General features: G+C 33.4%; 1 protein-coding gene and 1 long non-coding RNA gene across 5 annotated transcripts; both read left to right on the forward strand.

Moving 5' to 3' along the window:
• The first annotated feature begins 13 nt into the window (after positions 1-13).
• On the forward strand, positions 14-3,398 carry LOC145966128 (uncharacterized). 3 transcript variants are annotated; one of them, XM_083089940.1, is made up of 5 exons: positions 14-1,453; positions 1,782-2,088; positions 2,356-2,604; positions 2,761-2,834; positions 2,977-3,398. In XM_083089940.1, exons 2-5 carry the CDS (start codon positions 1,927-1,929, stop codon positions 3,338-3,340), a joined length of 849 nt encoding a protein of 282 aa, XP_082946066.1. In that variant the 5' UTR covers positions 14-1,453; positions 1,782-1,926; the 3' UTR covers positions 3,341-3,398. The 3 variants fall into 3 exon arrangements, with proteins under 3 accessions (XP_082946066.1, XP_082946065.1, XP_082946064.1); XM_083089939.1 differs by having other exon boundaries at positions 14-1,030; positions 1,281-2,088; XM_083089938.1 differs by having other exon boundaries at positions 14-2,088.
• A 9,902-nt stretch (positions 3,399-13,300) lies between these two features.
• LOC145966132 (uncharacterized) lies at positions 13,301-14,322 on the forward strand. 2 transcript variants are annotated; one of them, XR_014436970.1, is made up of 4 exons: positions 13,301-13,358; positions 13,427-13,586; positions 13,673-13,888; positions 13,973-14,322. It is a non-coding gene; the product is annotated as an uncharacterized LOC145966132 (long non-coding RNA). The 2 variants fall into 2 exon arrangements; XR_014436969.1 differs by lacking the exon at positions 13,301-13,358 and having other exon boundaries at positions 13,370-13,586.
• The last annotated feature ends 723 nt before the right edge of the window (positions 14,323-15,045 follow it).

The raw sequence follows: 15,045 nt of genomic DNA on the forward strand, positions 1-15,045 counted from the left end.
CAACGGCGTCCATGTTTGCGTCGCCCACACTCCGTTCCACTACAGTTAGAGCCCGCGACGCTCGCAAGTTAGTGGAACGGAAAATTTTGCGGTCGTGGTCGTTGCGGTCGTTAAGTGAAATGTAGCCGATATCTCTTCGAAGGGGAAACGTTTATGGCGCCAAAATATTGGTCTCGGATTGGCTGAGCCATATTATCTAACTCTACGATTGGTCGCAATCTAATCATCATCGTGCATCGTGCATGTGTCGCAGACTCTCACTCTTTCTTCAACTGTCGCCCAGCAAGTAGCAAGCTGAAGACTTTGTACTCACAGTGATTTTAAGAAGTAATAAGAAGTAGTGGATATACGAGACATTGTTTTGCAGCTGCAACATTCAAAAGAAAGATAAGTAAACATGAAATGTAAAAATAATATTAAATTTACTGTTTCACGGAAATTAATAAATACATTATCGGTGAGACAGCGTAGTAGGGTTATGTCTGAAATCAGAAATAACATTGTGCAAAATGTTTCTTCTTCTACAATTATCAATAGTATTGATAATAACATACAAGATATTAATATTTCGTCAAATGTAGGTTGCAGTTCTTCTATTGATATTAATTTGATTAATGATACTTCGAATATGAGCCATGTGAATATAGAAGAGGATGAGCTTTCCTCTTCTTCATGTATTTCTGATATCAGTGATATATCCTCCTTGTCATCTACTAATTCTTTTGACTCACTATTTTCTGAACGTTTAGCATCTTGCTTTGTGAGTAACAATTTAACTCATGTTCAAGGTAACAGCATATTAGCTATTCTTCGAACACATCCTTGTTTTTCAAATTTGCCAAAAATGTTAGGACTCTTCTCAATACACCTCGACATCCTGCTATTGTATCCAACGTAGAACCAGGAAAATTTATCCACTTTGATCTCGAAGCAACGTTAGTAGAAAATCTCTTCAATGTGCCATTCATATCCACTGTCAAGGAACTAGAATTGGATTTTAATACGGATGGATGTAATTTAGATAAATCAGGTATTATCCATATTTGGCCTATTCAATGCAGAATTGTTAACATACAATGCATGAAACCAATAGTTATAGGAATCTATAAAGGTTCACAAAAGCCATTCGATCCCAATACTTTTTTTGAAAAATTTGTCGCAGATATCATTAGAATTATGTCCTGTGGAGGAATTATTTTTCGTGGCAATAAAATCCCAATACGTTTGAGAACTTTCATAGCTGATGCACCAGCTAGAGCTTTCATTTTAAATCATTGCAGTCATGTGTCTAGCAAACCCTGTTCCAAATGCAAAATTTCCGGTGTACATATGGAAAGTCGTATGGTCTTCAGTGGTATTAATCATGCTCTTCGAACTGATGAAGAGTATATTAGATGCTTAGACGAGGATCATCACAAAGAGGGTAAAAGTCTTTTAGCATCGCTTCCAATAGGTATGGTATCACAAGTACCTTTTGAATACATGCATCTTGTATGCTTGGGCGTTGTAAAAAAACTTTTAACTGCATGGGTCCACGGTAAATATTCACAATTGTCAAAACTTTCCGGAAGATCTATTTCTATTGTATCTGAAAGATTAAAGATTCTTAAAGTATATTACCCTTCAGATTTCGCAAGATGCCCTACATCTCTTGATACTTTTTCTAAATATAAAGCAACCGAATTCCGCCAATTTTTGCTATATACAGGTCCTGTTGTAATGTATGGTATATTAAACGAACAATTGTATAAACATTTCTTATTTCTTCATGCTGCTATTAGAGTTTTGGTTTCAAAATCACCATCGAGACAACATTTAGGCCCGTATTCAGAACGCTCTAACATGTACAATAATATCTACACATATAAATACGCGAGATGTATGTGCTTTTATTAGAGTACGTATTCACAACGCTCTAACAAAGCAATGTTATCTAAACATGCAATATCAGCCAATAACAGAAAGCAAATTCAGTCAGAACTGTACAGCTATTGGTTCCTTTTTTGTCGCATAATGTGGATTCATCTGAAGAAAATGTGCGTGGCACGATATTCAAATGTTCGGAAATATTTTATCGCAGTGTGCATAGTAAGTATATTTGCGTAAATTATATTACAAAATACGTTTTCTATAAAATTCTATAAAATTAATGTATGACATGGTATAATCGTGTAATGTGGACATAAATTCTTAATTATAAACATAAATTGTTAATTAAATTATTTTTTAGATGAACGACAAGAGAAAAGAAAATTTCTCTCTTGACGAGAAAAAATGTATCATTGATTTTGTCTTTCAGAATAAAAGTATTTTGGAAGATAAAAGTAATTATTAAAAAACAAAACGCTTCGGCAGGAAAAATGGAAAATAATTGCCAACATTATTTCATCAAGAGGCATTGCGCGCGATTGGAAAGATGTACGTGGTGCTTATCAACGCTGGAAAATGCAAGCCAAAAAAAATTATTCGGCGCATAAAAGATCACTACGTGCCACTGGTGGTGGTCCGTGTGATTCAGAACTTACTCCTTTAGACGATATGTTGAGGCAAATCACACCGGAAGATTTCGAGGAAGATGAAAACAGGTTCGACTCTGATGCAATGGTAAGAATGTAACATATAATTATATGATTGTACTATATTTAATGAGATAAAATAAATTAGATATAAAATCTAATATTTATTTTATATTTATTTATTTATTTTTATTTATTTTATATTTATTTATTTCATTTATTTATATTATTTATTTTTATATAGAGACCATCTTGCAATGTGCAGGAAATAGAAAGTGTACCAAATGAAGGAAATTATTTGTTGGATCCTGTTACAGGGTGAGAAAAACATGTACATTAGAAATATTATAAATATACATTAAGTACATTAAGTACATTATAAATATTTATTAATTCTTACTAATATTCTGTATACACATATTTATAACATTGTTATAATTTTAAAAGATTTGTACTTTAGAGAACTGATATGTGAAACTACACCTGTGACACAAGAATTGGAGAATATCAACAACACTGATCAATCTGATTCTCAACCTTCAGATAAAACCAGTGTTTCTGCAAAAAAGCGACAAAAGAAAAATAGTATCATGTCAGCATTTGAAGAAGCAATGTTTAAGATGCACGAAGAAAAAATTTTAAAAGAAGATAAACGTAATAAAACTGAACATGAATTAAAGTTAAAAATTTTAGAAACTGAACATAATAAAAATATAGAGTTAATAGAAGTAAAAAAAAAGAAAGCAGAACTAAAGTTAAAACTGTTAAAAATAGAATTAAATAAACAATTAGAACATTTAAGTAATCAAAGTGATTTAAATTGAAAATTAATTATATTATTTTATATTATTTTATATTAAAAAAATAAATATATTGCAATAATTATAATATTTATTACTTACATTATTATTTAGAGAATGTTAAGAAAAATGTCGTTGTGCAAATTCTAATCGAAATGCTGTACCAGCTTGTACAGTTCTATTTGGGATAGCAGCGTTGTTTTCTTCATTTCCACTGCTATTTTCTTCATCATCTGAATCTGTAAAAAATATATATCATTATGCTTTATCTTATCTTTAAAATATAATATTATAGATTCAACTAACAAATTTTAATTGCTTCACACATTTAAATGTTAATATTAATATAAAAATGTATGTATATTTATTCTTAATTTAGTGTTTCATGATAAATAGTAAAATCTTTTTATTTTATTATGCAAGACTTACCATAATCAAAATAGTCAAATTGTTTCTGTATGTTGAAGAGAATAGCCATAGCAATGATAGCAATCTTTACTGTTTTCAGAGATATTTGCATATCATTACGTAATGCCCTAAACATCCCTTTCCATTCCCCAAAACATCTTTCAACATAAAGACGAGTGCGAATATGAGCCCAATGTACCTTTCTTGACAAGGAGTTTGGGGATGCAAGAATGGAGTTAGGAGATATGGCCTGCAAGGATAACCTCCATCTCCTAATAGTATTCCTGTCATTCTGCCTTCCTGTAATATAAATAATAGAGATGAATTTCTTATACCATAATTCAATACTTATTGTAATATTAGTAACAGGTATATAATTACTTACCCAGCAAACACCAAGTAACATTTATATAACTGTTAGTTGTAATTTCCCACTCAACAATATAACAGTTACATAACATATCTGTTATGTAACAATTATATTGTTGAGTGGGAAATTATAACTAACAGTTATATAACTGTTATTTGGTGTTTGCTGGGTATTAGAAATCATCATAATGAGTGCACAGAATGTACATAATTGTAATTTTACCTCAAACTCTTCCTTCAAACGACTTGAATCCCATATCCGAGAATCATGAACGCTGCCCCTCCATCTAGCAACAATATCTAGAATGCGACGCTGTGCATCACAGACCACTTGTACATTGATGGAATAAAAACCTTTCCGATTCACATATAACATAGCTTGTTCCTTAGGACACTTGATGCGCACATGAGTGCAATCAATGCATCCTATCACTTGTGGGAAACGAGCTATGTTATAAAATTCCGTTTGTAAAGGTTTAATATCATCTGGAAAATGCACAAAACGTGGTAAATAAGCTGCGATGGCTCTGGATACTTTAGTCACAATCCTAGATACTGTCGGTTGTGACACTCCATGCAAATCTCCTGAAATAATATAATACAATAATACAATAATATACATACAAACAATATATATATAACATAATATACAAATTTATTACATGATATTACATGATCTTATACACAGTGAGAAATGACGTTCTGTCGAATTGACATCAAAATGACATCGAATTGATATAAATTACATCGATTCGACGTCAATTTGATTTTAATTATATTACAATAGATAAAACTTACCTAATTCCAATTGGTAGCATCCTTTCGCATAAAATCGTAAAGTAATTAGCACTTGTAATGCCGGTGAAATGTCCTTCTCATGTCCTGCCTGAGAAGATAACCTCTCCTCTATCAAATCTATTACAAATCGCACTGCTTCTTTTGACAGTATATATCGATTTCGAAATGCAATATCATCAAACATTTCAAATGGATCTATTCTTTCTTGAACAACTCGCGGTCTTCTTTGTAATATTTCGTCAACATTTCGCACATCTCGTACCTCGTTCATTACGCGTACATATTCCATTTTTAGTTATCAGCGTACTTAAACATGCCCCTGATCACTTTTCTCGCGCATTGCTACAATATTGATATGTTAGCGCACTATCAGGGCTTATTAGTGGTTCTGAATAGGAATTTTGCCTTAAACATGCGTGATTATCAAATTTTTTTAACAGAGCGTTGCTATCATCGCGTTTTGAATACGCGCGCTAATAAAAGCGCTAATATTTCGACTTATCAGCGCGCTAACATAGTTGTAAGCGGGTTCTGAATACGGGCCTTAATGTTTGCAGATCTTGCATTACAGAAATTTGTTCTTCGTTGTGATGATCTTTATCCAACTTTTCATATGTATAATATTCACGGACTCCTTCATCTCACTGACGATGTCAAACGTTTTGATAGTCTGGATTCATTTTCTGCTTTTCCTTACGAAAGTAATATGTCAATTTTTAGGAAATATTGTAGGAAACCAGGTCAACCCTTGCAACAGTTTTTTAATAGAATGGCAGAGAAACGGGTTCATGATTTAAACAATATTTGTGAAGTTGATTCCTCTATTCGTGTGTCTATACCGCATAATAATGATGGTAGTAGTCGTCTTCAATAGCGTAAAATACAATTCAACGAAATATCGCTAAGTATAGATGAACGCGATAATTGCTGCATTTTAAATGACGGATCTATCTGTATTGTCGATAACATTGTTATGAACAATAATACCTACTGCTTAATTATAAAAAAATTTTTAGAGATTGATAATTTTTACGATGTTGGTATGGTATCATCGGTTTTTCGGGTATATAAATGTACAACGTTAAGCAATGAACTCTTTTGTATTAATTTGGAAGAAGTTAATGCAAAATGTTACAAAATGCCTTTTTGGAATTCTACATCGATGGACAATGATGAGGAAAATCATTTGGAAACATTGCAATACGTGGTCGCAGTTATTATACATAGTGAGAAGATGTAAGATCTAATGTTGTAAACATTTTTAATTTTTATAAAAATGCGAAAATATTACATTCTTTTTTTTACATTACATTTTATAATACTTTTCTTTTCTTTGCTGTCTCTATTCGTCTTATTTTTGTACCTTCTTTTCAAACATTTGCAAATATTGTAATTGAATGTTATTTTATATATACTGGCTATTTTATTGTTTTTCTTCTACAGTTAAAATCTGCTTCTCATCATCTGCGCGTTTCATAAGTAATTTATATATTTATATATTAGCATGTTTATTTTCCATTTTCTTAATACTCTCACTATGTTTGTTTCATATATATCTCATCAACGTGTTAAAATATTTTAATATTCTTTTATAATCTTTTATTAAACTGTATACTTAAAATTAAGAAAAACTAATTTTGCTCCCTTTTTACTGCAACTACATGAATTTTCTATATACTATGTGTTATAATATGTTAATATGTACTTACAAGGCAGAGATGACCGAAGCGAAACATCTCGAAACCATCGCGGTATTTGACGACGTCTTCGGATGAGGCCCCTCCGAAACAAAGAGGGATCGCAACAACCAACAATGCTGCAAATGTCCAGGAAGATATCCAGGATATAAGGAGGACTCTCTCGGAGAAGAACCTACTTATTTTTATAATAATAATAATTATTATTATAATATTACAGAAAACTCTCTCTCTCGCACACATACATTCCATCACAAACAAACATTCTTCAGACGTAGCCGCTCCATCAAATACAAATTTTCAATCACTCGGTCAACAAGATACATTCGTTCAATCACACGCAGACAATGAAGCACATACATTAACTCGATCATACATCAACATTCAACCTTCAACCTCATTTCATAACACTAACATATCACAAACACCACAAACACAAAATTATAACACATTGCGCCAAACGGCAACCTATGCCGATAATGTTTTTGCGGAATTTCAGGATCATCGTGGAAATTCTGGTGCACGCAGAGACGTTCCTTCGCAAAATTTGAATGTTGGCAGTGGAGAATCAAGGGCACATAGATATGATTCAACGCAATCAGAAAAGTCGGACATTCGGTAAATTTATACATATTTATTTATTACATGTTTATGATCCCCGGTAAAAAATTTTTCATGTATATTCATGCAGAATTGAATATAATTGTACAAAACTATATATAATTGTGCAAAAATATGTATAATTATAAATGATAGAGTACAACAGGACATTATATATATTTATATATAAGTGCAATAACTGTTACATATAATTATATACAGGGCGATCCTGAAAAACGATCCGTCTATAAAATGACATATTCCTGACACCATTCTAAGACAATTTTTCCTTTACCAAAATTTGATTTGAAGCGTAGTTTTTGAATTATGAGCAAAAATAGTTAGTAAATCACGCGTCGGGTACAGAAGGCAGGCAGGAGCGGCGCGGCGTGCCGCGAGCGCGGGCGCAGCTGACCGCCCGACGGGTGATTATCACCGCATGAGTCGCTAACTATTTTATCTTATAACATAAAATTATGCTTTAAATAAAATTTTGGTAAAGAAGAAAATGTCTTAGAATTACGTCAGAAATACGTGTTGCTTAAAATAACGTTATTTTAATAATGAAAAGTTGTTCCGGATCGCCGGCCGTCCGACGTTGCAATCAGCTGATTGCTACACGCGATGTGTGTATGGCGGAGTGTGTGCGTAAGAGAGAGAGAGAAAGAGAGAGAAAGAGGGAGAGAGGGAGGGTAGGAGGGACAGACATTCATACACACGCACGCACTTTTTTTCTCGCTCTCTTTCTCTCTTTTACGCAACACTCATACACTCTCTCATTCAGTCTCTCACTCACACTCTCTCGATCACTCACTCACTCACTCACCTGCTTACTCACTTGCTCATTCACCTTGTAGCAGCGTAGCGAATCTTCATACTATGTATTGTTGTATCTGCTGCACGGTTATGATTGCTAGAGATGCGCGACACATTGAAATTTTTTCGATTATTAGTCTCACACTCGATTGACACAATACAGATTACGCGATAACGAGTTTACTGTTTATTCACTCACTATTGATTTATCGATACCAAAAATTACTTTCAAAGAAACGCGAATGCAAACAGCACATGACTCGACGCGAAGCGACGGACCGCGGAGACTGCGCGACCACAAGAGTTATGTTGCGTTGATGAGAAACGCGACACGCGACATCTAACAAACGACTTGCGCGTGGCGCGTGATTGACGCGAGATAAGACGAACGATCGGCTAAAACCTTCGCATTGCGAATGCGGTAGAAAACATGAAACGTATAATGACATACTTAAAAAATTAATTATTTATAATAAATAATTATTATAATAAATAATTAATTTTTTAAGTATGTCATTATACGTTTCATGTTTTCTACCGCATTCGCAATGCGAAGGTTTTAGCCGATCGTTCGTCTTATCTCGCGTCAATCACGCGCCACGCGCAAGTCGTTTGTTAGATGTCGCGTGTCGCGTTTCTGGCAACATAACTCTTGTGGTCGCGCAGTCTCCGCGGTCCGTCGCTTCACGTCGAGTCATGTGCTGTTTGCATTCGCGTTTCTTTGAAAGTAATTTTTGGTATCGATAAATCAATAGTGAGTGAATAAACAGTAAACTCGTTATCGCGTAATCTGTATTGTGTCAATCGAGTGTGAGACTAATAATCGAAAAAATTTCAATGTGTCGCGCATCTCTAGCAATCATAACCGTGCAGCAGATACAACAATACATAGCATGAAGATTCGCTACGCTGCTACAAGGTGAATGAGCAAGTGAGTAAGCAGGTGAGTGAGTGAGTGAGTGATCGAGAGAGTGTGAGTGAGAGACTGAATGAGAGAGTGTATGAGTGTTGCGTAAAAGAGAGAAAGAGAGCGAGAAAAAAAGTGCGTGCGTGTGTATGAATGTCTGTCCCTCCTACCCTCCCTCTCTCCCTCTTTCTCTCTCTTTCTCTCTCTCTCTTACGCACACACTCCGCCATACACACATCGCGTGTAGCAATCAGCTGATTGCAACGTCGGACGGCCGGCGATCCGGAACAACTTTTCATTATTAAAATAACGTTATTTTAAGCAACACGTATTTCTGACGTAATTCTAAGACATTTTCTTCTTTACCAAAATTTTATTTAAAGCATAATTTTATGTTATAAGATAAAATAGTTAGCGACTCATGCGGTGATAATCACCCGTCGGGCGGTCAGCTGCGCCCGCGCTCGCGGCACGCCGCGCCGCTCCTGCCTGCCTTCTGTACCCGACGCGTGATTTACTAACTATTTTTGCTCATAATTCAAAAACTACGCTTCAAATCAAATTTTGGTAAAGGAAAAATTGTCTTAGAATGGTGTCAGAAATATGTCATTTTATAGACGGATCGTTTTTCAGGATCGCCCTGTATAAGTGCGCATTTTGCATACTTATACAGGGTGACCCATTTTAACTTAGGCAGCCAAATAACTCGAAAAATAAGTAAGATAGAGAAAAATGTTTTAGACAAAAGTTGTATGGTTTCGAGGGGGCCATAAGATGGTATCATTGGTTTGACCTTGAAGAGTCATTTGAAGGTCACGTGAAGGTCACTTCAATTTTTTTAAATGGAATACCCTATATATTTTTGTACATTCTTGTAGCTTATTTCGAGAGCTTTCCAAAACACTATAATTAAGTACCTTTCCGTTAAGTACTTTTTGAGTTATGATGCTTGAAATAATTTCTTAATTTTACATAAACCGTAAAATATCTTGTAAAATATTCATTTTTCGATTATCTTACCTTAATACTTTTATGTACAAAATAATGAGAGGAATCAATTGGTGTAAAGAAAACACATAGTTGTTTTTAAGAAAAAATATGGAATTGTTAATTGCAAATTACATATTTTTTCTTCGAAACAACTATGTGTTTTCTTTACACCAATTGATTCCTCTCATTATTTTGTACATAAAACTATTAAGGTAAGGTAATCGAAAAATGAATATTTTACAAGATATTTTACGGTTTATGTAAAATTAAGAAATTATTTCAAGCCTCATAACTCAAAAAGTACTTAACGAAAATGTACTTAATTATAGTGTTTTGGAAAGCTCTCGAGATGAGCTACAAGAATGTACAAAAATATATAGGATATTCCATTTAAAAAAATTGAAGTGACCTTCACGTGACCTTCAAATGACTCTTCAAGGTCAAACCAATGATACCATCTTATGGCCCCCTCGAAACCATACAACTTTTGTCTAAAACATTTTTCTCTATCTTGCTTATTTTTCGAGTTATTTGGCTGCCTAAGTTAAAATGGGTCACCCTGTATATAATGTTCACAATATTTTATGTATAATTATATATGGATTTCTGTTAATTTAATATATAATTATATATAAGTCTTGCGTCATATATATAAATATATATAAGTAACAAATATAGTTCAGATACAATCATGCATAATTGTATACGATTCTATATAAACGAGAAATTTTGATCGAAATGTATATGTATCTTTTCCTCAATGCACTCATGAACAACGGGTAGGTGAAGCATTTTGTTTTGTGCTTAATAACTGTGATTGGGATATACTTATATGTATACACATTGCAAAAGATCTAGATACGATGTCAATAAATAAATAATCATAAAATTATCTCACTGTTGATATAAATAAATGTAAAATAAATTTTCTTCTAATATTATGCTTTCTACAACCGTTTCGTTGTTGCTTTCAGGTATATATACTCAGATAGCCAAATCTGTTAGAACAGATTTTCGTCAAACACCCATTACAAATTTTAAAGGCAGGAAGACTACAGTTTGCATAGAGGAATTGATATATTCGATCATGTTGCCAGCATGCCAGCAGACATACAACAAAATCTGTTCACATAACTGGACAACAGATCGTCAATAGAAACCGAGCAGAACTTGTTGATGTAACTGACGGCACATTGATAGCAGAAACCGAGCAGGATCTGTGAGGCGCAATGTGATAGCAAATTGATAACAAAAATCAAGCAGGATCTGCGCACACAATCTCTGATAGCAGATTGACGGCAGAAACGGAACAGGGTTTGCATGATTCGATAGTTCCTTCACTTACCGCTATGTGAGCTGTACTTTCTCGTAATCTAATTTCTGTCAGAAATATATATAAAGTCGCAAATATGAATAAAAGATTAAAAATATAGTAATTATCATTTTAATTTCTATCACTTTAATTTCTGATATCTGATACAAACAGATGAGATTCAGAATATTAAACTGATTGGAATCAATATGATAAATGGAAAATTATTCATGTATTGCCTATTTGAGGCATAAAGCAAGAATTTAATTTAAATAAATTACATCTCCAGTTTTACAAGTTACATTTACTTTTATCATTTACTTTATTATTAATTTAATTAAATTGAATTAGTCATTCGCTATATAAGATATAACTACGATATAACATATATTACATTAACATATATTACGATATAACATATGACATATATGTCATTTTAGAAGAAAATTGTAATTAACTTGCCGATAATATTCTTATTTAGCACCTGTAATAATCAATTTTGTTGCATTTATATAACATTAATAAAAGTAAGCGCAAATCTTGTGCAGTTTCTGCTGTCAATTTGCCATCAGGTTGCATGCGCAGATTCTGCTCGGTTTCTGCTGACAATCTAACATCAAATTGCACGCGCAGATCCTGCTCGGTTTCTGCCGACAGTGTTTACAGGTTATGTTTTACAGACTCTGTCGCCAAAACAAAAGCTTAATGCGGACACAGATGGCTACGGTTCTGGTGTGGGATTCTGATCGAATTTGCTGCCAATCTGCTGCCAACCTGCTAACATTTTGCTTACTGGGTATATACTGACTGTCATTATTCGACCGCGGCGCGACGTCGGCTCAAGCAAGGTTAGCCGACTTTTGCCCGATACCGACTCTCGGATCGACGTTGGCGATATCATGGCAACCGACTGTCACTATTCGATCGCGGCGCGACATCGGCCCAAGCGAGGTTAGCCGACTCTTGCCAGATGCCGACTCACGGGTCAACGTTGGCAATACCGCGACAACTGGTGTCCGACATTGACCTGACATTAAAAAAAAAATTATATTCGTATATTTATTTCGAAATTTTATTACTTTCTTAAAACTGAATTTGTTTCAAGGCAGTTGGCTCACGATCCAGAGATCCCGAGTTCAAGTCCCACCAAGGTAAGTGTGTTTTTCAAATACGAGAAAACATTTAATCCATTATAAAAAACGCTAATTTTCAGATAGAATCATCATATAGGCTGCATCTTAAAAAACAAACTTAGTTTAAAAAAGTAATAAAATTTCGAAATAAATATACGAATATAATTTTTTTTTATGTCGGGTGAATGTCGGAAATCAATGTCGGAAATCAATATATATATATACAAGTGATTACAAAGGATATTGTACTGTATCTAGTTAAATGTAAGACAATAAAAATGCGATGTAACACTTAGTAAATAATTTGTAACAAGCACGCAACAATAAAAAACAAAAGAACCTATATTTGTTACTTTCATTATAAAAATATACCTTTATATAATAATATACAAATATATATATATTCATATCCATTTATACATAAGCATATCTGTTTTTATATGGACAAAATTGATATATAAGTTTGTATAACTAGATATAATCAGTTTTGTCTAATTATATATGAAAAATTTTTACCGGGGAGGAGTTTTGTGTTATTATATTATTATAAAGTTTAATGTTATTAAAAAATAGAAAAATATTAAAAATATAGATTAAAATATAAAATATTAAAAATATATCTATAGTAAAAAATATATTTGAAAACATTAGTAAAATGTATATATTCTTATAGAAGCATTAATATTTAAATGTTATTTTATGTTTACAGGAAAATACACGAACGCTTAGATCGCATGGAAACACAAATGAAGCAAGTATCACATCGATTAATACATTTAATGACATTTTCATTGTACTGATTTGTCGTTATATTTTATTTGCAGATCAATAAATACTAATCTGGAAAAAATTTTGAAATATGTCCAAGATCGTCATCGCGCACCACGAAAACCGGCCATTTTCCCTATAGCGTCACGTCAGGACATGAATGCTTACGGCGTTGGAATATCCATCTTCGTCGAAAGAATCGACGAAGATGGATATTCCAACGCCGTAAGTGAAAAGAAAAATTGTACTTTTTTTTATTTCTAGTTCTTCGTATTCCAATATATAATTTTATTAATCTTTGATATGTTGTAGGTGAATTATTTCCGTTACATTGGCGGTTTTAATTTGAGAGAAGCTGTCAACATCTGCCTAAAGAAAAGTTTGAAGAATATCATCGCGTCATCTTTTACATGGTGGGGCCGTGAAGGACACCGGTCATTGTACAATACTCGTTTTGTTGCGGCGATTTATGGTACGAAATCGAATATATTTGTTTATGCATTGTTGATATAACTTTGTGTGTCCTTAATGATAATGCAATTTGCGTTTATTTTTCAGATGGTGTATGCCAAAATAAACATTTTGAAAAACCTACGCGTTCTGAATTCCAAGCGCAAATGCGAGAGGCCTTGAGGATGTCCAAGGAGAGACACAGGAGCAGATCACGCAAGACCATTCCGCACGGCGGCGGCACAAGGGTTCAACGCGATCTATGGAACGACGAGCAGTCGAACGAAAGTACGGATCGAGAAATTATTGACGATTAGATAACGTGTATGTAAAAATTTTGATTTTATTTCTTATTTAAATATTTTTGTAATTTTTCGTAACATGACAAATTTTTTTATACATCTTTAGATAATGGAAACTATACTTGCGAGGACGAGGACGAGGAGAAGGACGAGGACGAGGACGAGGAGAAGGACGAGGACGAGGACGAGGAGGAGGACAAGGACGAAGAGGAGAGGAAGAGGAGAAGGAGGAGGAGAAGGACTACTACGCGATCAGTGGACGACATATGTCGTTGAATGAATCGCATCTCTCTCGAGAAGAGCAAACGGCACTTTTCAGCGCCTTTTTTAATCATCCTACTTGGATAACCTCGATTATCGCAATAAAGAGCACTTTTCAACGTTAAATTTTAAGAACCTGCCATACACACAAATACACACACATGCACACGCACTCACACACAAAAAATATGAAATATTAGAACGCTATAAAAAACGTTGCAATTATAACACGCACGCGCGTACGCGCGTGCGTGTTATAATTGCAACGCTTTTTATAGCGTTCTAATATTTCATATTATAAAAGCTTTCTCGCGTATATTTTATATCGTTTGTCGCAAATACAAATAAATGAGTAGATTTTTAAAAACTGTATTCATTTATTTGAAAATATTGACATGCGCGATATAATATATTACGTTATTAAAATAATATACAAAATAATATTTTAATTTTCTATTTGTTGTCTGTTTAGGTTCTTCTGGTCGCGGTCATCGGAAAATCCATCAGCAAGTTTATTCATTAATACTATAATTAGAATTTAACATCATGTAATTAATATCATGTAATTATTAAAAATTATAGAATATTTAAAGGTCACAATTTAATTATAATAATATTTTTAATTTAGTTTAATTTAGTTTAAATAATTTTAATTAATAGAAAGTTATATACCCGACAAAAACAGTTACGTCACATCCTCGTCGAAACCACGTATTTTACGTGGCTTACGTGGATGCAGATTTATCCACGAATTATCTACGTGGATACAACTTTCTTTTTTCATTATTACATCGAGGTACTTTATTCTCGAAATATAAATGTAGATTTCATGTGGATATTTCTATTGAAATTATGATTAATCATTCAACGACTCGGTAATATTGTAATGTTAAAAGATATTTTATTAAAATTTTTCAA

Source organism: Camponotus vicinus, unplaced genomic scaffold, assembly GCF_025532165.1.
Source record: "Camponotus vicinus isolate PSW18456_S1 unplaced genomic scaffold, iyCamVici1.0 SCAF_2, whole genome shotgun sequence".
Lineage (NCBI taxonomy): Eukaryota > Metazoa > Arthropoda > Insecta > Hymenoptera > Formicidae > Camponotus > Camponotus vicinus.